We start from the raw sequence: 25,391 nt of genomic DNA on the forward strand, positions 1-25,391 counted from the left end.
GGATCCTTTCAATAGCCTGGCTTCTATTCTACAATGTCAGAGCTTCCTGTGTAACCACAACCCCCACCCCTCACCTGACCTGCCTCATTTTCCTTTTCCCTGTAAGCTCACTTTGAGGGGGGAGGGGCCTAAAAATTGGCAGTTTTTATAGGGGACAGTCAATCACACCTACAATCCCAGTACTTAGGAGGTGGAGGCCATAAAATCAGGAGTTTAAGGCCAGCTCCGGGTATGTGAGATCCTGCTTCAAAAAAAAAAAAAAAAAAGTTTGGTGTGGTGGCACACAACTTTGATCTCAACACTTGAGAGGCAGAGGCAGGCAGATCTCTGAGGCCAGTCTACAGATGAGTTACAGGCCAGCCCGGGCTACAGGGAGACCCTGTCTCAAAAAACAAAAACCACAAATAAATTTAGTTTTCTTCTTTTCTGTAGTGCTAAGGGTCCTGTGCATGTTGCACAAGTGTTCTACCACTGAGCTATATCCTCAACCTTTGGAATCTTTCTGAAAGACAGGGTATTCTCATGTTACCCTCCAAGACTTGAACAGTCTTCCTGCTTCTGCCTCCCAAACGCTGGGTCCCACTAGGACTACCTCTGTTTTCAGTTTTCTACCTCCTGAGGCAAGCAAGTTCTCTTTAAATTACCTGTAATTTCTAGGCATGGTGGTGCACACCTTTGCTCCACATAGCAAATGCCAAGCGCCAGGTCAGCTGGGGCTAAAGGGAGACCAAAAAAAAAAAAAAAAAAAAAAAAAAACCCACCACAAAAAAAGCCTGTATCTACAGAATTATTCATCTTTCAAATCTTAAAAAAAAAAAAAAAAAAAAAAATCATCTACCTCTAAGCCTATTCCAGCATAGAAACTCGTAATTTAATATCCTGGTCACGCTTTTGTAATTTATAACTACAAATAACTTACTTTTTGAAATAGCTTTCCACATAGCTTAGGCTGGCCTTAAATTCACCATCCTCCTGCCTTGTTGAGTCCCAGGAGTGAAACCGGGTTTGGTGGCCTTTAATCCCAGCACTTAAGAGGCAGAGGCAGGCATAGCTCTGAGCTCAAGGCCAGCCTGGTCTACAGAGTGAGTTCCAGGCCAGCTGAGGCTATGGGGAGACCCTGTCTCAAAAAGACTCCCCCTCCCAAAGATTGCTAGGATTACAGGCCTGTGCCACCATGCCCTATCAACTACATATTTTAAAACCGGACTCATTTTTGTGTCATTACAATAAATTCTGTAAGGCTGGCTTTCAGCCCCTTTAAATGTCATAGTGAAGTGAATCAATAAGAGAATTATCAGTAACTTACTTTATCATTAATAGAGGTCTTACACTTGTTAGATCTTTGTGCAAAAAAAAAATCCTGCTAAGTCAATTACTAGAATAAGCCAAGTATCCTGAATTATTCAGACCTAATCTTGAACTGGGGCTAAATCCATCAAAGGAGAGGTAAGCTTTCTAGGAACCCACTGGCTCTATTACCCCTTTCCATTTAGAACTAGTAAGGAATTGCAAAAGGTATAAAGCTCCATTTTCTGCCTTGTTTTCCACCAATCAGGGTCTTATTCCCTTCTACTTTCTATTTTGTTTTCCTCTATTTATTCCCAAAGCCAACCACAAAGCTAAGTCCTGACAGTGGCAGGGTACCTTTACATATCCTCCCTTAAAGCACACTCTAGCTGGATACGGCAATGCACACCCAGTCCCAGCACTTGGGAGGCTGAGGCAGGAATTTCAAGTCCATCATGAAGTTCTTTAAACACACACTCATTCTCACTTTAGTAAATTTGCAAAATGTCATAAATCAAATGGAACTAAGTGATCCGCTAGTCCACATTCCTCAACCCAGAGGAAAGACATATTTGGCTAACACCGTATACTACTACACCAGACTGACATCTTGCCTATGTAAGACAATAATTAAGCCTCAAGTTCTTCAGTTTTCAGAAGGGATATTACCTAATTCTGAAGATTAATGTGAATAATGTGAGGCCCTTGATACCGTGCTTAATACACGTGCTTGGATTGCTATCAGCATGTTAGCTACCATCTTTCAGGTCTAACTCATACATGCTGCCTTTTAAATGTTCTCTCCAGCACTCAACTTTTTACTTTGAGGTATCACAATTTATGCCAGTTGTTTCCCAAGCTCCTTGCCTGCGGAACAACTTTTTCTTCCTATTTTTAAATAGGGTCTCATATAGACCATGTTGACCTCAAACTGGACAGGAAGTCAAGGTTGGTCTTGTACTCCTTATCTTCCTGCCTCTGCCTCCTGAGTGCTCAATTAAAGATACCCAGCTAAATGTCAAATTGTAGAATAAATGCTGCTTTAGCTCAGAAACAGCAGAGCTTTATACAATGGAAACACCTAAGATTTGCATCATTGTGCTGGACCAGGCTTGTAAGGAATCTGAAGGAATGTGAGTAGGTGGCCTTCATAAGTTTAAAACTAAGGAAATAGACTAAATGCTAAAGTGCTTCCCTTATCTGAGAGAAAGCTCACCACATACCACTGTTGATAAGAAATCTAACTCTGATAGGAAATGATGTGCCCTTCATGTTCATGGCTTTCCTTCTCTTGCCTTGGCAGGTTCTAACTGCTCTTCCAAAACACAAGATCAGATCTTTTCCCTTGGGTTGTTGCATCCAATTCGGTGCCAGACGGGATAAAACTCACTCATCAGTCCTTTAAGCTTAGGAGTTACACTACCCTCTTCACATACAAAGGCTTAACCAGGCAATGGCCTGCAATCCCAACCTCCCTTTATCTACCCAAGGTGATAGTACAGAAGTGGCAGAGAGGCTGCAAGGCAGAGGAATAGAGGACAGAAGTGTCTGCGTAGCAGGATCATTCCTTCAAGCAAACCAGTCATGCTCACACCTGTTGTTGCCTACCTTGGCATGCTGGAGCAGCTCACAGATGGCTGGATCAAATCTTGAAAGGCAATCAGGGAATCCTCCAGAGGCTCCCAAAGGAAGCACCACCACCCATTGAATAGCCCATAAATTGAAGACTATGCCCACCAAAACCACTCTTCTTCCCATAGCACTTCCTCCAGGCATTTGGAGAAGAAAACTCAGTTCTTACCCTTGCAATTTCCTCTAAGGATTCTCCAAATTTAAACCAGCAGTTCCAAAGACATATCTCATACGTCACAAACAGAACCAAATGGATTTTATTTTTAAAATTTTGAGTCTGTAATGCAGGCTGGTCAAAAACGCTAGGTCCTCCTTGCCTCAGTCCTTCAAGTACTGAGATTAAAGATGTGCCCCAACACAACCAGTTCCAAGTCCTCGGACAGTGACACTCTTTATTCATATGATTAAGGGCTAGTATTTGTGCTCATAAACTAAAATTTAAACATTAATTTTATTTAGATCCGTATACTTCCAAGAAGCCTAGGAGCCACAGAGAATCTAGCAACACTGTAAAGCTTAAAATGTACATACACACATGTAAAGTGGAAAAATATTGCAAAGAAAACAGTTTCCCATTCTGTTGTACTGTAATGATCAGAAGTCTGGAAGCCACTAATTCAACTTCAGCACCCTTGAAGATTTACAAAAGCTGAACAAATCTATGGCCAATCCTTCATAAATGAGAACCTAAGACCTGAAGAGACCTGGATATGGAGAGGGAAGCAGGATGAAGGATATATTGGCATTCAAGAAGGATCTCCACCCAGACTCTCTGAACATGTCTACACATAACTTCACCTGCCCACTTCATACTGCCCCCCCCCAGCTGAAACCGAACCCAGGGCCTTTAGGCAAGTGCTCTACCACTAAGCTAAATCCCCAGCCCCTTCACCTGCCCACTTCAAACTCATTATAATACCTGGCGCTGGAAAAATGGCTCAGTAGTTCAGAGTATTGGCTGCTCTTGCAGAGGGTCTGGGTTCAGTTCCTAGCACCGACACTGTGGCTAACAATTGTCTGTAACTCCAGTTCCAGGGTAAGTCAATGCCCTCTTCTTCCCTCTATAGGCAATCCATGAATGTGGTGCACTTACATACATGCAGGCAAAACACACACACATAAAAATATAAATGGGCTGGAGAGATGGCTCAGTGGTTAAGAGCATTGGTTGCTCTTACAGAGGACCCGGGTTCGATTCCCAGCACCCACATGGTGACTATGAACTGTCCTTAACTCCATTTCCAGGGACTCTGAAGCCCTCTTCCGACCTCTGTGGCATTGCATGACACAGATGCACTCACATACATGCAGGCAATACACTCATACACATAAAAAAATATTTAAAGCCGCGTGTGGTGGTGCACACCTTTAATCCCAGCACTTGGGAGGAAGAGGCAGGTGGATCTCTGCGAGTTCAAGGCCAGCCTGGTCTACATAGTTCCAGGACAGCGGCTACAGGGAGACCCCGTCTCAAAAAGACCAAACAAAACAAAAAAACAAAAGTAATATATATATATGTATGTGTGTGTGTATATATATAAAATGAAGCCCTTCCAACACGCAATGCTTTTGTTTCTCCATATACTTGGAGTTGGGAAACTGAAAGGGCATGGAGCAATGTGGGAGCTTCTTCCCCAGTAAACTAAGCACCAGAGACTCCCCCCCCCCCCCCCCACCCTATCAGGGAGAGGCAAACAGCACTCTGTATCTCTTAAGTATTCAGGCATCCCTGAAAATTCTGTTCATAGTCTGTAATCCCAGAAATGAGGCAAGATTACTGTAGTTTTCAAGGCCCGCCTGGGCTACACAGTGAGTTACAAGGCAGTAGCACTTTGGCTAATAGACAAACCCACTCATTGCTTCTTGTCTTTCACCTAAAATCAAGTGTAAAGACAGAGAGGGGGAGGGGAAGACTTTTCTCTGCTCAATCTTTACTATCAAGGAGCGCTTAGGCAAGTCACTTTCATTTGCTTGGACTTCCCAGTCTATATAACTGGAGTAGAAATGGCAACTCTACAAGATTATCGTGACCCTTAAGAGTGACCAAAATGGGGGGGGGGGCTGCTTGGGTATATTAACTGCTCTCCTTTTAATGCACACAAGTAAGTGCACCAGTGGGTCTTGGCATACATAGTATCGTTTCATTCACATCATGTTCACAGGACATCAAGGAGAAATGCTTCTGCTCTACTTCCTCCAGGAGTTAAATGGCAGGAAAGGGGTCTAGAGATGGCTCAGCAGCTAAGAGCACTTGCTGCTCTTGCAGAAGACCTGGGTTCGGTTCTCAGCACCCACACTGACAGCTAATACCCATCCTTAACTCCAGTTCCAGGAGATCCGATGCTGTTTTGGCTTGCATGGGCACCAGGCACACACAGTGAGTGCACTTACATACATGCTGGCAAACACTCATACACATAAAATGACAAGCTGTAAAAGTAATGACTTTTCCTCTTCTCAAATTGCATGTGGAGCTTCTACCACACTGAAAAAAAAGCAGTAGAGATCTAAAGAAAAAACGAGCCACATAAATACATTTGAGTTCCAAGCATCTCTTAAGATCCAAACTCAATATAGATTTCCAGAAAGTAATAGAATGTGCTTCACAGAAAATTAACACTGGTTAAGATAATCTGAATCTTTTTCTAGAACAGAGGTCAAAGGACAAATTTGTCATGGCCCACAAGAACTGATATAGCCAAAGGGGAGGTTCCTCTGTTCCCCTCATCTTATCAACAGCTCATATCTCATAATTCAGTCCAATCTGAAGTCCAGGTAGCCACTAAATCAGTTCACTATCTTATCAGGTGGCCTCTTCTCCATGATCTATACTAGCGAGCCTTGTACACAGATGGAAGAAGTCTACATCCATCACATATTCTCATTTGATTATTGGAGGACTCCTAGACTCCATAGCTATTTGAGTTCATCAAAGGGACAAAGTTTGAGCAAGCAAATATGGCAGAATTCATCTCAGAAAAAAAAAAGGGGGGGGACACATATAGCAAGTAGGGCAATTATTTCTGTTGCCATCCTATCCTGCTAGAATTTATATACATTTAATGCCTGTTACACATGGGGTGTGTAAAGGCAATACCACACCATCACTGGGGCAGGGGCATTGTCAAAAACATTAATATCTCCAGTGCAGTGACCTACAGTAGACAAGCTGAGTAAAACAAAGCAGCAAATCAGAGCCAGTGGAAAAGCAAACTACCCATTGTTCATAATGTAAATTTCCCTGGCTCCTCAGGAATGACTCATTTGCTTGGGATCTATGGAAGATATATGATGGATTATCCTCCAAACATGTCTGGGAAATGGATAAATAAAATTTCAACAGGGAGATTTCAGTGCAAAGCACAAACTGATTCACACTTGTTCCTGTCTGATCATTTGGTAAGTGACCATGAAAGCCTTTACTCAGTTCCTGCTGTACATTAAGTTTCAAGTATAGCTACAACTAACCACGTAAGAAATGGGGGGGGGGTGGCAGTGTATGGCTTGTCTCCTTTTCTACCATGTACTCATATAACACCACTCAAAACTTTTGTTAGTGTAACATATAGCTATGGCTAAGCTATAGTTATGTAAAATTGTCTTTAAAAGTTTATAAAGAAAAGTTGAGTGTCAATTCACCCATCATGTAAGTAAAACAGTTAATTACTTTAGTAGTGACATTAACTCTTTTACTACCTGAGTTACATTTATAGGAAAGGAGTAGTCTATGCTAGTCCCATAGACCACATGGTAGAAGGGGGTTATGAATATGACTGTACCACTCTCCTGTCCCCAGTTCAACCCAGTATGTGGAGTATAGTGGAATAAAAAACGAGGAAACTGGCAACAGCACTAGTTGATACGATTTAGGCAGCTAGATTTCTTCATCTTTTAGTACTCATAAAGTGTGAAAGATTTACCAGGTGATTCATAGTAGATGAGGTTACCATTTGATATGAATCACATGTAACTACCCTTTTATTAAACAAACAATGACAATCTCTAACATTAGGAGGCTGTAATCTAAATGAGACTCATAATCCTGGTTTCCAGCAGATTTACTATGTAAGCAAAAGGAGAAAACTAGGCAGTGTAGACAGACTGATGACCACACCACAAAGCAGCTGTTTTGTACATAGCACAGCCAACCTCTTCTAGGACGGGTTGATGCTATACACCTCTGACTGTACTTATTGTCTACATTTCTCCCAGTTACCTGTCTCCTTTCAAAACAAAACAGTAAACCAGATTAGAAAAAGGGACTTGAAGCAACTATTACCAAGGTGAGAGTCTACATGACTGACAGCAGGGTGCCAGTACCAATACTGTGCCATGCCACTTAACCACTTCTCTACAACTACTTGCTGAATCAATCTGTCCTAACCATTAACATTTTCATTGGAGGGAGGCCTCTGAGATGCAACAGAAATCAAAGGACATGGTTAGATTTTTCTCTCCCTCAGTATTTTGAGGTGTTATTCTCCCATACATAGGGCTGGAATGTTTACATCAGGTTTTTCTTCTCATGGTCTCTTCAGTGGTAGAACAGTATGTGGCAAAGTATGCCACCTCAGTTGTTTGTTGCTAATTAAGCTGATCCAGTAAAGGAGCCATACTCCAGTATGCTTTGAGACTCATAGACCCAGAAAAAGTAGCTCAAACCACCAAGAACAGGCCCAGAAGAGCACAGTGAAGATTAACATTTACCAATAGAGATGAAGTTGCTTATGTTGTTGAACAGAAGGCTATTTTCTCAGAAGTCTTTACAGCAATCGTGCTATACCTCAGTATGCTCTTCAAAATATTTTATCGGTAACTCTTTTCATGATCTATCAGATTTTATACTAAAAAGATATGAAACCAAGCATTTAAAAAAAAAAAAAAAGGCAGCCAGGTGTGGTGGCGCATGCCTTTAATCCCAGCACTTGGGAAGCAGAGGCAGGCGGATGGATCTTTGTGAGTTCGAGGCCAGCCTGGTCTACATAGTGAGTTCCAGGCTAGCTGGGGCTGAGAGACCTTGTCTCAAAAAGACAAAAAGTTAAAATTTAAAAAAAAAAAAACAAAACCCCAAAACAAAAAGGCAAAGCTTTAACTTTAGATCTAGGAATATCCTCTTTAAAAGCTCTAACTTTGGGAAAATAGTGATAGATGTGCATACTCAATACACTATTTCTTATGTAAAACAATGAATTATAGAAGAGATCTCTCTTGAGCAAGAAAAATATCAGAGTCTACTCCTTTCAGACTGTGTGTGGGTGAATGCTTTCACTCAGTCATTTTTCAAATACTTAGTCAACCTTGATAATTTTTAAAGGCAGACAGGTGGCATGTGTCTATTGTCTAGGTACTCGAAAAGCTGAGGCAAAAAAAAAAAAAAAAAAAAAAGACTACTTGTACCCATTCTAGGTTTACCTGGGAAACATAGTGAGACCCTATTTCTAAATAAAATGACTCACTTGCTCAAACCTTCTCCAACAACTAAATATTCAAATACAAGCTAAACTCTTACATGATAAAGATAACAAGTTATAAGCATTTTTCAAGAACGTAGGTTGTTACAACCCACTAGTTCCTACAACTCAACCTAGATTTTTAAACCTGAAGTTTACAACTTCATTTACTAATTTTCATAAGCTGAACCAGTGTAATAGGGATCAAACCCAGAACATCAGTATCACAAAGCAGCAGTATTTTTGGCTCCCTTCTTCCCCACCTTAGCTCATGGTAATACAAAAACAAAGCTTTAGAGGTGTGTGAAATGGAAAGTCTACTTCAAACATTTCTTTTCCCTTTTCCACTGTAATCTGTATTTGAAAATGAGAATTCACAGACCTGGTTGGAGACTCCTGGTGAAAAGGAGTATCTCATCTCAAGTTCTTTCCAAATCCATATAACAAAGCCATTAGCTAGCAAAGCACATACAATAAAATTCTGAAGAGACAGCACAGATAAAATCATGTTTTTCCTCCCTGCCGTTCCAAGGCATCTTCTTCTTTCCACACTTCAGCATGAGCAACAAAGATAAGCAACAATTGTTACCTCTAAGACCACCAAGTCTACATTTCCAACGGCACGAGATATTTTCAGGAGTTAAAAACAAAAAAGACAAAACAAAACAAAAAGAACAAAAAATGTTACAGCTCAAGTGAGGTACTTTTGTACAGTTAAAAGCATTAAAAGCATCAGCCTTTATTTTGTGACAAGTTTATTGAACAGTATTCAAGACTTCATCTTTATAAACAAAAAACTGCTAAATGATGCCAAAGTAGTATTTGCTGGCCATGTTGTGGTCACACTGTCAACAGCCATTTTACTGTGTTTGGTTTCAAATATTTGGACTTACTACAGAACTGCCAGTAAAACTATTGCAAAGTAATTTAAACATGGCAATTTTTTGACTGGGGAAAGTATTGAAAGTGATCACCACCAGAAATTCTTTCCAAAAAAATGACTGTTACTTTACACATTACTTATTTTTCAAGTGTTCTTCAAATGAAGTGTATTTTTACACACTTGACCCACATTCTGTACCATCATAGAACCCAGCAAAATAGAGTTCAAGTGAAGCTTTCGTGCTTCCTTATTTTTATGCAAGGTGATTATTCTCACCTAAAAACATACATTTGCTTACTTCCATAAAGTGGGTAAAGACTGACCTTAACTACATTAATTATAACTATCTGCAAGTTTGAAATTTCCTAATGAACTTTAATTGTCAATGCTTTGACAACTTGGAATACAAAGTTAGGAACTACATTTCACTTAACACTGTTGGATTAAAATAAAACAAAAACCAAAAGAGCCACTAATAATTACACATCCGAACTAGTATAAACATACGAAATACTTCCAAATTATGCTTGTGAACTAAATCTGTCACTGAAGTTCAGGAAAATTTACAAATTTTCTTTTAAAAAATACATTTGTAGGTTTCACTACTCCTTTAAATCAAAAGAAAAACAAACACCAATAAAAGTTCAGAAAGGGGGGAAAAAAAACTAATGGGAGAGAGATTCTCTTCCATTAACGTCAGAGTCACCTAAAATAGACAAAATTAACACGTAAAATTGAGAATAACATGATAAACGTGTTGACAAGTGCACTTTGAGCAAAGCTTTACAAAACCTTCATACCTTACAAATGAGAAAGTTATGTGACTTCAAATCTCCTCCAAACCTAGTTCTGGAGAAAACGTATGAAGAGGTACAAATGTTTCACCAAACAAATTTTCAGTGTTTTTTTTTTTTAAAACAAAAACAAAAAAACTGAACCTTCAATGCCCAGAACAAGATAAACACCATACTTAGCAATTAGCACTACGTTAATATTCTCAGATATACAAAAATCAAGTTCCAGAGAGCAAAGCATTTAATTACACTTCACAACAAGCAGTGCTGTGATTCAAGAGACTATGAAACACAATTCTCTCCAATTTCACCAGCAACAACTGTTTTTATAATTTAATGAACAATGAGATTCAAGTTTTCCTTTTTAGCATTATCTAAGATGTAGAAATAACAGTAGCTGCAATAAAATTAATAAAATATTTAATAAGAATGTACGATACAACCAAAATAAATTGTGATAAAGCATAAGAAACTTTCATCTTCAAACAACCAATTTTCATAAAAAATAAATTGCTTTCCAGTGGGGAAAATAATCTGCAGTAGTTGAAATAAGATATGCAAGCAGTGCTGAAGTTTTCTTATTGTTTTTGGAACGAGAAATTATTACTTAACAAAACTACCTATTCTTTTGGAGCAGTATCTATCAAGCAAATTTGTATCTGTAAATTACCAAACAATTCACAATGCGGCCATTTACTTCTTTTCGAAGTCTGCACAATCCTTTCTCTAAAAGAAAATCCCTTACTGTCAATACGCTAAGACTGTAGCAATGAATAGGCTTTCCAAATTTTACCACACAAATGAAATTGTTGCCACTCTTAACTATAAAATTACACGACGACACATATTTCAGTGTTCCACTGCCTTGGAACAACAAAAAGGCACTACATATACATGTATGTATATAATTATTAATAGGAAATGCTTCTCTTAAAAGTAAAATGCAGACTCATAGAAAATGCTGGGTGTGCTTCAAACCAAAACTACAGGGCCATATAAAAAATAAAATTTATTTCCCATGATTATTTACTAATCGCCAGTTCTGAAACATTTATAAATATGTGACACAGCTTTCAAGCATTTTAACTAAGGAATTAAACCCTAGAGCCTCTAGTGTCAATGAAGAGATGTGATACGCCAAATGCTTTTGACAAGGACATTTAACCAACCCAAACCTATGTGGTCCTTCTTGCCAAAAGAAAGAATGTGAAAAAGCAAGAAGTCTAAATTCTCTCCTTTGACAGTTGTACTTGCGCTCTGCATAGAGAATTTTTGTGAATAGGCTCATGATCAAACAACTATACCAAAAAGCCTCCAACTTAACAGGATTAAACACATACCAACCTATCATACAACTTATGGATTCTACAATACTACTGTTAACAAAATTAACAGTTTCAACTTCAGTTTTAAAAGCCAAGATACAATGCTCTGGCTTATGAATGGACTCCTCTTTGTTTACTTATAGGCCAAGCTTTCAACAAAGTAAGGATAAAAGGAAATTGCTAGAATTAGTCCATCACAGACAGTACTACAAATCAAACACCTAAACACTAACTACTAAAAGTGGTGTCTGGTTTTCAATGCCATCCAAACAATATGAACAAATTTTAAACTTACTAGATAAAACCTGATGGTCAAACTGAAAGAGGTAAGTAAAGGTCTCCATAGTTTATTTTTATGGCAAAGTCATTCCACACAATTTTAAGTGTGACACTGGAACTCAAAGTTCAGGGTTATAGCACAAACCAAGTGTGGAGTTTTTATATTAGATATTTAAAAACCAACAAAGTAGTTGTGCTCATTTGCAAATGAGTCAATTATGCAAACAAAGCAGCAACATCTGAAGCAGAACTGTCTATACAGCAAGAACCTCAAGAAGCAATAAAGGTACATACAAGGAATCTGTATACAGAGACTTTATTCAATTTTAAAATAAAATGAAGATTTTAGACAAAGCTTTGACCCTGTAACAAAGCGAATTTGTCCAACTTTAAATCAAATTGCTAAAGTGGTCAACTTCTATTTGTCAGCAGCTGGCAAGAGCACCCTCAACGAGCTCTATTCACATCTCTATTTTCTTCATCCCATGTGGTATAAAACAAAACCAACCTAGATTCCTTGATAAGCTTTATATGACCTTTGGGTTTTACAAACGGTTTCCAATGGTATGCCAAAATTACTTTTGTGTTCTCTCCAGACAGCTTTACTATAATATATAGCAATGTTTATTTATTCTGTGAATTGGAAACAATCAATGCTCTGTGTTATAGAAACCAATCTATATGCAATTTAAACAATCCACAGGTTCTAACCTGGAAATACTAGGAAAACAATCCGGATGCATTAAACACAGCAATATGAAGATATATCCTATAAAGAACTGATGTGAATGACTACCCTAATACGAGTTTTACTTTTCTTGAACCTATTGGCCTATCATTTAAGTCAATGACAGCAGCTGTGGCTTCATCCCGAGATTCAAAGGCCACCATGGCTTCACCTGTAGGCATACCTTTTTCATTGTACTTTAAACATACTGAACCTGGGATTACTTGATAACCATAAAAGAAATCTAAAATCTCATCAATAGATACAGTGAAGGGCATATTTTGCACCTTAATTATTGTAGGCCCTGGTTTGCCAGAACTAGCTCCAAAGCCAGGGGGACCACCAATATGAATTGGGCCAGGCCCAGGGCCAGGGCCAAAGGCTGGAGGCCCACTCAAATGCCCAGGAACACTTCCAAGACCAGGAGGACCACTTCCAAAAGCAGGGGGGGCACCTAAACTACCAGGGCCATTTCCAAAATTCTGAGGAACCCCCCCAAATCCTGATGGTCCACTTAAACTATTTGGTCCACCTCCAAAACCTGGAACTTCCAATCCTAGACCAGGCAAACCACTGTTTCCAACTGAAGGCATAACAGGCCTAACATCACCAAAGGCCGCTCCTAACCCCGGAGGAGGGAGTGGTGGTCCAAAGGCATTGGACCCACCAAAATTGGCAGGGAAGTTAAAGGGAGGCCCATTATTGGCCTCCTTTGTTCCTACAGTCAAGAAGACATGCTCTTCACCTCCTGCACTGGGGATGCCAGCACCAGGCATTGTGGGACCAGGGATTGCGGCACCAGGAATTGTGGCACTAGGTATTGCAGGGCCAGGTATTGCAGGACCCGGCATTCCAGCACCAGGGATTCCAGCACCGGGGATTCCGGCACCAGGGATTCCAGCACCGGGGATTCCGGCACCGGGCATTCCAGTACCAGGTGTTCCGGCACCAGGCATTCCAGTACCGGGCATTCCGGCACCAGGGATTCCAGCAGCCGGCATGCCCGCACTAGGCATTCCAGCACCTGGCATCCCAGCACCCGGTATTCCAGCAGCAGGAATTCCAGCAGCTGGCATCCCTGCACTAGGTATTACTGGTACTGCAGGATTACCTGGCACAGGCATCTTTAACCCCTTTTTTCCTTGGGCTGGGGGATTTTTCTCAATCTCTCTCATATCTTCTAGGGTAACTATATGAACAAAAGCTTCTCTCCCATTCAGTTTTTTACGGTGTAAGTGTTCAGATTTACGTGCATCATCTTCACTTTTAAACTGAACCAATGCCTGCCCTAGACCTTGCCCATTGTTATCAACAAGAACATGTACAGCATTTTCATCCACTGGAATTCCTTCTAGGAACTGAAGAACGTCCATCTTGGTAATGCTGAATGGAATATTTGTTATGTGGGCACAGACCTTGGCAGAGTTGACATCCCCCTCTGGATTTAACACCACTTCCCTCTGGTCATAGCTGAAGTTCTGGAGTCGTTTTCGAATCATATCTATCTTTTCTAGCATACCTTTCTTAGTAATTGGATGAACTTGAATAAAGCGATTGCCCATGTATTGTTTATGACGACACAGAGCAGCCTTATAGTCAGTCTCATTCCTGAATTCTACAAAGCCTTCACCAGTTGCTTTCCCATTGGGTCCATAAGCTATATAAATACTATCCTCTACAATATCCAACTTCTTAAAAAAATCAATGACATGTTTGTTTTCTGCTTCAAATGGTAGCCCTTTTAAGTAAACACAAAAACCAGCCTCATGTGGTGATCTTGACCTTGACCTTTTCTGCCCACTGGGCGATTTCGACCTTGGAAGTGTCTGTGGAGGGGGATGGGCTTGTCCAGAAGGTCCCATACTTTGCTTAAAAGTGATATGACCTCCAGCAGCTACCCACTGTCTCTCTGTGGCAGGACTAACTTCCACATAGCGTTGAATCATCAGCATTCTGTTCCGTTTCAAGGCTTCAAACGTATCTTGAGGGGAGAGAAACTTAACCAATCCATTCCCATTATTTCGACCTACATGATCTTTTAACAAATGTACTGCATCAACACGGAGCCCATGGAAAAACTCTCTGACATCATTTTCCATTGCAGAAAAGGGCATTCCATGCACACTCACATACAGATCATCAGGGTTGATGGGAAGTGACTTCACGTTGCTTTGAGAGTTCATCTGGATAGGGTTAACAGGATTTAGTGGACCCAGAAACATAGGGTTCAGATTATTGTTCAGACTCATAGGTGCTCCAGAGCCATTCATTCCAGCAGGTAGAGGTGCCACGGGTGGTGGATTCAAGGGTGGCATGCCTGACATGGGTGGCAATGGGGTCATGGGTGGCACAGAAGGGACAGGGGGGATAGGGGGAACTGGAGGCACAGGAGGCAATGTAGGTACTGGAGGAGGAACTGGTATTGGAGGAATGGATGGCAGCGGTGGCAAAGATGGCATTGCTGGGATTGGAGGAATTGGTGGTGGTGGGACTGTGTTCATTGGAGAAGCTGTACTCGGAATGGTTGAGCTGAACGTTGGACTACCAAAAGAAGCCCCCATGCTTGGAGGTGCAGTTCCTACGCTGGCTGTGGAAAATGTCTGTATGTTTTTGTTGCTCTCATGAACAGAAGTGGTAGCAGTAACTACACTTGGTGAAGGATTATTAAAGTTGGGTACTGTTGTAGGCAAATTTACCCTGCTGCTCATTCCAGAGCTAGGTGGTGGTCCTGATCTACTAGCATTTGCTGGTGGTATATCTAAGTTGGCAGTTTCAAAACGCCTACGACTCAGTTCAATCATATTCTGCATTTCTGTTTTACTACTCAACAACAGTGTTACTTTTGACCCTTTAATTGTACCACCTGTGCGCATCATACCAAGCCTTGCATCTTCATCAGTGGCAAAAACGATGAAAGCCTCACCCAGTTCACCCCCTACAATATGCACGCCCCCATCAGGGATGGTCAATCCAGAGAAGAAGTGGCGAATGTCCATGGTCCCCGCTACAATTGGGAGACCTTGCAAACGGATGACCACAGCCATGCTGCGCTGAAACCACACACACCTGCAGATGAGAAAAGGCAATGGCCATGTCAGACTCCTTTTTAATCATACCAAATTCCTAGTTGCAAGAATAACCAGCAACTAGGTTATCCCCACAAACATTCCCTCCAGATAGCACAATGTCTTTAATTTAGATATTCTAAAAACTGAACATTGAGTGCTGTTAAAATGTAAAACCTGAACAATTTCAACTTTCAAAGGCATTAATTCTGTAATTAATTATAAAAAAGTTTGGTTTCATGACTCAAAAGACTCAGGAAAAACTATTGGACAGTAAAATTACCACACATTCAGACCACTAAGCTTTCAGCAAGATTTAAAAAAAAAAGAAATCTTGCTGTACGCCAAATCACAAAACTAAGTATAACTATCTATAGAGGAAAATCATGCAAAAGCTGCAAAGGTAGTATTTAAAGCTGGCTTAGTATCTTCCCTATAAACCTTATAATTTCATAGAACTATTTATTACAGTGGCACTTTATAAAGTTCAGTCTCAAAATCCAAAAGTAATAGAAGACTAGACTCTTCCTAGATTACAAATACCTAAAAATAGATTCATACCTCAAATAGATTGGTGAGTGTTTGAGTAGCATTCACAAGGTCCTAAAGCCAACCCTCCAGCACCAGAAATCTCAAATGAGAGCTGGTACCACATTTCATCCTATGCTGCTTTACAGCTTTATTAAATAAGATTATCGGGCTGGAGAGATAGCTCAGCAGTTAAGAACACTGACTGTTCTTGCAGAAGACCCGGGTTCGAATCTCAGCACCCACATGGCAGCTAACAACTGCCCATAACTCCATTTCCAGGGGATCCAACAGCCTCTTCTGTACTCTGTGGGCACTGCATGACATGGGTGAACTTACCTAAATGCAGGCAATACACACATACACATAAATTAAAAATAATAATTAAGCCAGACGTGGTGGCGCACGCCTTTAATCCCAGCACTCGGGAGGCAGAGGCAGGCGGATCCCTGTGAGTTCAAGGCCAGCCTGGTCTACATAGTGAGTTCCAGGACAGCTGAGGCTACAAGGGAGACTGTCTCAAAAAGACCAAAAAATAAAAATAAAAATAAATAATAATAATAATATATTTAATAAAACTATTTGTGGCTGGGAAGATAGCTCAGTGGGTAAAAAAGCAACCTATGCAACCATGAGGACATGAGTTTAACTCCCCAGCACCCACATGGGTGTGGGTGCCTGTGCTTGTAACCCTAGCACTATAGGGGCTGGAGACAGGATGATTGCTGGGACTTACTGATTGTCAGCTTAGTTCCAAGTTCAGTAAGAGACCTTCTCACTGGAATAAGGTAAATAGTGATAGACTGGGATTTCCAATGGATAACCAAAGTCCTTCTCTGGCCTCTGGGTGCAAACACAGGTCCACATATACATGCATGCATGCATATACACACACACAGAGAAAAACAAACTAAATGTGGTGCACGCCTTTAATCCCAGCACTCCCAGGCATATCTCTGTGAGACTGAGGTCAGCCTGGTCTACATAGCAAGTTTCAGTCCTGTTGGGCTAACAGGGAGATACTGTTTCAAAACACAAATTTTTTAAAAAACTATCTATGGAACTACTTACTAGAAACAAAGCAAATACATACTAAAAATTCGAGGAAATACTAAATAGGATAGCCAAAATCTGTGTTAATCTGTATTTATCACCCCACAGTGGAACCTATTTACACTACTATTCATTGTGGCTATTTACAAAAGCTCAAGTTCATTGACTAACATTATTAAATTTTGCATTAAAAAATATAAGTAAACCCAGGCATGATGGTGCTTGCCTTTAACCCCAGCAACTAGGGGGGAAGGGGCATGGCTGTGTGCATACAAGGGGCAGAGGATCTCTGTAAGTTCAAAGCCAGCCTGGTCTATATAGTCTCTAAAACAAAACAAAATACTAGCTAAATAAGGGCAAGGGACGTAGATCATCAGTTGGTAGGATGCTTATTTAGCATTCACAAAGTCCTAGGTTTGATCTCTAGTGCCACATAAACCAGATGTGGTGGTAAATGTCAATTATCCCAGTACTTGGGAGGTTGAAGCAGGAGGATCCTGAATTCATGGACTACAGAGATTGTTCAAGGTTTGACTCACTGTCAAGAGCCTCTGACCCAACTTAACTCTTGCATCTGGTTAGCCTGGCTACACAGAAGACCTGTCCCCAAAACAAAACTAAATGACAACAAAAACAAAAAGAAAGAAAAAAAAAGAAAAAGAGGGAGGAAGTATAGCAAGATGTCTCGGGTGACAAAGGTTAATTGGTGCTATAAGCAAGCCTCAAGACTTAAGTTCCATCTCCAGGATCCACAGGGTAGACAGGACAGAACAAATAAGCTGTTCTCTGATTGCTGTATGCGCACCACCCCCCACATACGTGCACAAATAAACAATAATAATAATAATAATAGGGCTGGGGATGTAGCTCGGTTGGTAGAGTGACTAACATGCGTAAAAGGCCTTGGGTTCAATTCCTAGCACCGCATACATAAAATAGGCACAGAGGCACACACCTGTAATACTAGAAGTGGAGAGGTAGAGGTAGGAAGACTAGTTCAAGATCATCCTTGGTTATATAGCCAGTTTAAGACCAATCTGAGAGACCCTTTCTGAAAAATAAAATAGGTGCTGTAGAGATGGCTCAGAGGTTAAGAGCACTGATTGCTCTTGCAGAGGACCTGGGTTCTTTTCCCAACATCCATATGGTGACTAACAACTATCTATAACTCCAGATCCAGAGGATCTAATGCCCTTTTTTGGCCCTGGCAGGCATTGCACACATATAGTGTGCTTATATGCAGGCAATACACTGATTTACATAAATAAAAATGAATAAAATCAATCAAAAGATTTTTTTAAAATTTTAAATAAAGTTTAATTTAAAAATTCTCTCAAATTTAAATCTAACTTCAGGATTTTATTTCTTTCTTTCTTCTGTTACCTGGCAGCATCAGCATTTCGGTTCTCGTGGATTCTACATTTATAAAAGGATTAAGAATCAAGTTTTAGAGATTGGAAAAATCTTAATTTGGAACTAATGTGATCAATCAAGTTTTAAATATAAGCCTACTAAGCTGATTCTGAGTCCTCAGGGAAGTTAACTGAGATCTGGTTTAATTACGTCTCAAAACAAGAATATTACAAGGGGCAAAGTTTCCTGCTATAAACTTTTAAGACTTATGCAATTCAATGAAATTCTTCATTATCAAATATTGAACCCCAATTTAATATAATGGAGTCTGTAATTGTATCACAATATGGTAACTGCTACATACAAAATAGAAATATAGTTTGGTTTTGATAGTTTTTTTTCTTTTTCTATTTGTTCCTTTTTGAGCAGCCAAAAGTTACGGTTTATTATATCTGAAGAAATTTCATAATTCAAACATAACCAAACTGTATATTTACAATCACATTCTATTGTTAAATGGTTAAAAGCCCCTGACTACCTTTGCATCTTAGGACATAAATTCAATAAAGCAATGAAATGATGGCAAATTCTGTACTGTTAAAATATTTACTTTTAACCTGTCTCAAAAAAAAAAAAAACAAATTTACTTTTGGGGCTGGAGAGATGCTCAGGAGTTAAAACCATGAACTGCTTGTCCAGAGGACCTGAGTTTGGTTTCCAGCACCCAAATTAGGCAGCTCTTAATGCCTGTTAACTCCAGTTCCAGAGGGACCTGATGACTCTGGCCTCCCAGGGAACTTCCACTCACGTGCACATACCCACACACAGACACATACAAACACATAAAAAATTAAAAAATTTTAAACTTTTTATTCTTTAGTCTCTCCTCTTTGACTCAACAAGGATTTCCCTTCCACCCCCTCACGTTCTCCCCTCACCTTTTTTTAAAGACACTGAACTTCTGATCCTCCCCAGTACTAAGATTATAGGTACATGCTACCTACCACACCCAGTTTATGTGATGCTAGGGGCTGAACCAGGGCTTTATGCATGCTAGGTAAACACTACCAACTGAGCTATATCTTCAGTCACTTGACAGTTTTTCCTTACATAATTATACACAACGATAAAAACAATCTTCAAATTCAACCGAGAAAGATGGACTAACAAACAGAAAATATTTTATCAGACCACCATAAAGCACTAGAAATTTGGAGAGGGTGAGCAAAGCTTTTCACTTAAGAACTGCAAGAGTCAACAAGAGGGCCAGTGAAATGGCTCAGCCAGTAAAGACTGAGTTGGATACACAGGACCCACATGGTAGAAGGAGAGAACTGACTCTTGAGCATGCATGTACATACAGAGTTCTACAACAGGAAAAAGGAAAACCATCACCAACACATTATTTTCTATTTAGCAAGCAATAAAGTTGACCAGTACGTTTCAAAATAACTGAGCCAAATTCACATTCCTTACTGAATCTGAAACCTGTTTATGTGCAAATTATGACAGCATCCTGTTAAACATAAAAAATGTTTAATCACTTCCTATAAGAGAAACAGCATAGGTATTCTCCCAAGCAGTCAAAACAATCTTGGAGAAAGATATTTTAGTTTGTACTTTAAGACTGAGAACTTGAAATGGTCTCAGGAACACAAATTAAACACAAGCCTAAATGATATACATAATAAGTTTCTAAACCATAATTCTACTAAGAGAAGAGAGTCACAAAGTCTATACAAGATACCCAAGAAAACATGCAAATTACTAAAAACCTGCCTCAGAGTACCAGTTAGAAAAGGGCTGAGGAATAAACCAAGTAGAATACAAGATTTATTCAAAAAGCCATCTGAAGAAAAGTTTTTAGGTTCTGAAAAATATGAGGTAACATGTTATTTTGCTAAGTACTTGAGGGTAAATCATTTCGACCTATCCTGAGCCTAGCTTGTTCACTTAAACAAAAGACTGGATTCAATCACTAAGATTCCATCTAAATGTACACTGTAAAACCTATTACCTACCATCTACACTTGTATCTTAGGAGATATAAATATCCATACAAATAATAAGCACCTGAATCTACAATCCAATGAGAATGCTGAGGGGAAAGCTCCCCCTGGCTACCTAGCAATAAGAAATACATCCACATGAAACCCTCATAGGAAGCACCCATTTACCCCACCTTCATCCCTCAGAGAACCACACAATTAGGTTGATACATGTATTTTCATGTTTCTTAATAAGGTATCTCATTTTATTTTGTATAAAAATAAACCTATTCAAAAATCTCTTACCTTGTAAAACAAGAGATGTATTTTCTTAAGAAGAAGAGGCCAAGTCAATCCTGTGGGCAACCAATTAAAACCAACTTTTAGACTGCAATAGAGAATAAACGGAGGCAAAAATCAATGCAGGAAAACACAAAACACGAACAGGCCACACTGAACTGTACATTACAAAGGAAAGTCTGAAACCACCAGGTTACTTTTTTTTAAAAGAAGACATATCGAAATCACACATTTTTAATATGGTATTGCCTTAAAATCTGAGAATCATTCCAATATTTATGTATCAAGAACACATTGAGATATTTATATCAAGAATCAAGTTAGTCAATAAATAAACTGAAAATTTAAATAGTAATAAAGCTCAACTTCGCAGCTGTTAATCACTTTTATCACTTGATAATTATACAAATCCATAAAATTCCATAAAAGTCTATATCTATATAAACAAGTCCAACTTCAACTTATTTCTCGAAGTTCCCACCAAACTTATGGATCAAAAAAACACAGCAGTAACAATTCCTGGACAAACTGTCATCAATACAAGGATATTAAAAGAAATTACTGCCATTACTCTTTCAAATACTTTCACTTTTGCACTGAAATATCACACAACACAAAACAACAAGTGAAAGTTCAGTCTATAAGGGCTAATTCCATAGGTATTCAACATATTAAGGAAAAATTCTTCTAACATCAAAACAGTTCTCCCCCAAAAACTGTTTAACATGTTCCCTAGGGCTGGAGAGATGGCTCAAAGGTTAAGAACACTGACTGTTCTTGCAGAAGACCCAGGTTTGAATCCCAGCACCCACATGGCAGCTAACAACTTTCTGAAACTCCAGTTACAGTTCGAAGGCCTCTTCTGTCCTCCTCGGACATTGCAGGACACAGGTGCACTTACATACATGCAGGCAATTACACACATACACATAAATAAGATACAAAGAAAAGAAGTTCCCTAAAGCACATCTATAATCTCAGCACTCGAAAGGCAGAATTTGGAAGACCACCACAAGTTTGAAAGTAGCCTATGTTACATACTATATTAAGTCCAATCTAGGTTGGTCGATAGCAAAATCCTATCTCAAAAAAAAAGGGGGGGGCTGGAGAGACAGTTCAGTGGTTAAGAACACTGACTGTTCTTGCAGAAGACCTGGGTTCGAATCCTAGCACTCACATGGCAGATAACAACTGTCCGTAACTCCAGGTCCAGGGGATCCGACAGTTTTTTCTGTCCTCCAAGGACATTACACAACATGGGTGCACTTACCTACATGCAGGCAATACACGCATACACATAAAAATAAAATACTTTTTAAGAAAACCCCAAAATATCCCCCAAATATCTTAGCATATACTCTGCAAATTTAAAGCAGTAATAGGATACTTATCTTTCAGGGGACTATTTCCCAAACTTGTAATGAACAATTCACAGGCAGTACATATGACCAAATAATTATAGGGTCTTTTTTTGGGGGGGGGGCTTTTTGAGACAGCGTCATTTTTAAATATGTTTTGTTTTGGTCTTTTTGAGAAGGGTCTCCCTGTAGCCCCAGCTGGCCTGGAACTGCTATGTAGACCAGACTGGCATTGAATTCACAGAGATCCACCTGCCTCTGCCTCCTGAGCGCTGTGATTAAAGGCATGTGCCATCACAGTTGGCTATTTAAATATGTTTTTAACCTTTATTGGAGTGTGAAGGGCAGTCCTGGGTATGTGCATGCCACCCCATACATGGGCAAGTCAGAAGACAACTTTTGGGAGCTGGTTCTCATCTTCTACCATAGGGGTCCCAGAGATCAAGCTCAGGTCAGGCTTGGTAGCAAGTGTCTGTGCCTGCTGAGTCACCTTATGGGCCCTATAAGTTTTTTAATATGAGGCTGGTGATCCTCCCAACTCAGTAACTCTAGTGCTGGGTATTAAAACTCTGTGCCACTACCACCAGTCTCAAAAGGGTCTTGCTTTATTTTCTTTGAAACAAGTCTCATGTACCTTAGCCTCACTTCAAACTCTTATGTCGCTACAGTTGGCCTTTTAACTCCTGATCCTCCAAAGTGCTAGGGTTACAGATGTGTGCCACCATTCTCACTAAACCTGAATGCTGGAATTACAGGCATGTACAAACATGTATGGTCATTATAAAAAAAAAAAAAAAAAGTATGCCTTTAATCCCAGGCCCCAGAGGGCAGAGGCAGGTGGACCTCTGTAAGATTGAGGCCACCATGGTCTACATCATGCCTTCCAGGCATGCTGGGACTAGGGAAATCCTGTTAAAAAAACAAGCAAAAAAAAACTTTGGCGGGGGAGGTGCACAGGTATGCGGATGTCAGTGGACAATCACAGTTGTCAGTCCCCACCTTCTACCTTAAGACAGGGTTTTCTTACTGCAATACAACAAGCTATCTCCACCTCCTATCTCACACCACAGGGGCCCTGGGATTACAGCCTCCCTGTAGTCCTGGCTGTCCTGGAATTTGCTATGTAGACATGGCTGGCCTCAGACTGAGAGATCATCTGCCTCTGCCTCCTGAGTGCTGGGACTGAGATTAAAAGTGTGGGCCACCACACCTGACCATTTTTCAAATTCAGAGAATGAGAAGAAAAATAATTGTCACTGTTTGGTATTGATTACCAATGGAATACTACTTTTCTGAATGATACTCATTTAATCTCTTTCAAGATCAAGCTTAATAAAACAAGCATTAAGCTTAATATTCATCACCAAAATGTAGAATAAATTTCAAAAATCCCAAGTGTTGTGGGCTGGAGAGTTAGCTCAGCAGTTAAAAGCACTGGCTGCTCAACTGGGCGTGGTGGCGCACGCCTGTAGTCCCAGCACTTGGGAGGCAGAGGCAGGTGGATCTCTGTGAGTTCAAGGCCAGTCTGGTCTAAATAGTGAGTTCCAGGACAGCTGGGGCTACAGGGACACCCTGCTTCAAAAAGATAAAAAAAAAAAAAGCACTGGCTGCTCTTGCAAAGGACTGAGGTTCAATTACTAGCACCCACATGGAGGCTAACAACCATCCATAACTCCAGTTCCAGGGGATCCAATGACCTCTTCTGACCTCCATGGGCACGTGTTTTATACATACAGGCAATACACTCATGCACATAAAATAAATATTAGCCAGGTGCCTTTATTCCCAACACTCTGAGAGGCCAGCCTGGTCTACATAGTGGGTTCCAGGCCAGCTGGGGCTACAGGGAGACCCTGTCTCAAAAAAACCACAAAATAATAACAATATTTTTTAAAATCCTAAGTGTTGGGGCTGAGGGTTTAGCTCAGTGGTTGAGCGCTTGCCAAAAGCGCAAGGCCCTGGGTTCGGTCCTCAGCTCTAAGAAAAAAAAAAAAATCCTAAAAAATCCCAGTGTTATTCTAAATTTCTGGTTAATTACTTAAACTATTATACAACAGTGAGTTTTGCAACAAAAACCTTACCCAGAACACTGGCTCTTTACCATGTTGTACAACTCTATCCTAATAAAATCTAAAGAGATTTCTAAAATTATGATTTTGTTTTTCTGTGTGTACACAATGTATGTTTAGGCACATGTACCATGGCATTATATGAATCTCAGAGGACAACTTATCTCTTTCCTTTTACCTTTACATGGGTTCCAGAAACCAAACTCAGGGTCAGACTTGTATGGAAAGAATATTTACCTTCTAAGCATCTGGCCAGTCATAAAAGATTTTTTTTTTTTTTTTGTCTTTTTGAGACAGGGTCTCCCTGTAGCCCCAGCTGTCCTGGAACTCACTATGTAGACCAGGCTGGCCTTGAACTCAGAGATCCACCTGCCTCTACCTCCCAAGTGCTGGGATTAAAGGCGTGTGCCACCACGCCCGGCTATAAAAGATTTTTTAAACTCTTCATCTAATTACATTAATTTATTTTGTCTGTCTGTCATACAAGATTGCAGTGCTTGTATGTGGAGGTCAGAGGACAACTTTAGAGCAGTCAGTTCTCTTCTTCCACCATATAGGTCTAGGGGAAAGGTGGTCAGGCTTAGTGACAAGCGCCTTTACCTGCTGAGTCATCTTGAAGGCTCTAAACTCTAGGGGCTAAAGTGATGGCTCAACAGTTAAGAGCACTGGCTGCTCTTGCAGAGAGCCTGGGTTGGGTTCCCAGTACCCACAGGAGCTAACAACTGTCTCCAGTTCCAGAGAATCTGACACTCTCTTCTAACCTGCTCAGACATTGCACAACATAGATGCGCTCACATATATGCAGGCAATATACTCACACACATTAAAAAAAAAAGTATCGGGGCTGGAGAGATGGCTCGGTGATTGAGAGCACTGCCTGCTCTTGCAGAGGACCCGGGTTCAATTTCCAGCACCCACATGGCGGCTATGAACTGTCCTTAACTCCAGTTCCAGGGGAATCCGAAGCCCTCTTCTGACCTCCGCGGCATTGCACGACACGGGTGTACTCACATACATGCAGGCAATACACTTATACACATAAAATAAAAATAATAAAATTTTTAAAAAGTATGTCAGGTATGGTGGTGCATGTCTTTAATTCCAACACTCCAGGAGGTAGGAATCTGTGAGTTCCAGGCCAGCCTTGTCTACGTAGTGAGTTCCAGGCCAGCCTTGTCTACATAGTGAGTTCCAGGCCAGCTGGACCTATAGGGAGACCCTGTCTCTAAAAGACAAACAAAAAAAGAGGTAAAGGAAGGTAAATGGGGAACTAAGAACTGAAAGACTCTTGTTGCAAATC

General features: G+C 40.2%; 1 protein-coding gene across 1 annotated transcript in view; it reads right to left on the reverse strand.

Moving 5' to 3' along the window:
- Positions 1–25,391, reverse strand: part of Rbm12 (RNA binding motif protein 12) — a 44,976-nt gene that overhangs the window by 15,809 nt on the left and 3,776 nt on the right. The window contains 2 exon segments of the mRNA XM_017800045.2: positions 12,455–15,443; positions 20,671–20,752. Of these exon segments, the coding sequence (XP_017655534.1) occupies positions 12,455–15,421 (2,967 nt within the window). The 5' untranslated portion in view covers positions 15,422–15,443; positions 20,671–20,752.

Source organism: Nannospalax galili, unplaced genomic scaffold, assembly GCF_000622305.1.
Source record: "Nannospalax galili isolate Female #2095 unplaced genomic scaffold, S.galili_v1.0 scaffold221, whole genome shotgun sequence".
NCBI classification, from domain to species: domain Eukaryota; kingdom Metazoa; phylum Chordata; class Mammalia; order Rodentia; family Spalacidae; genus Nannospalax; species Nannospalax galili.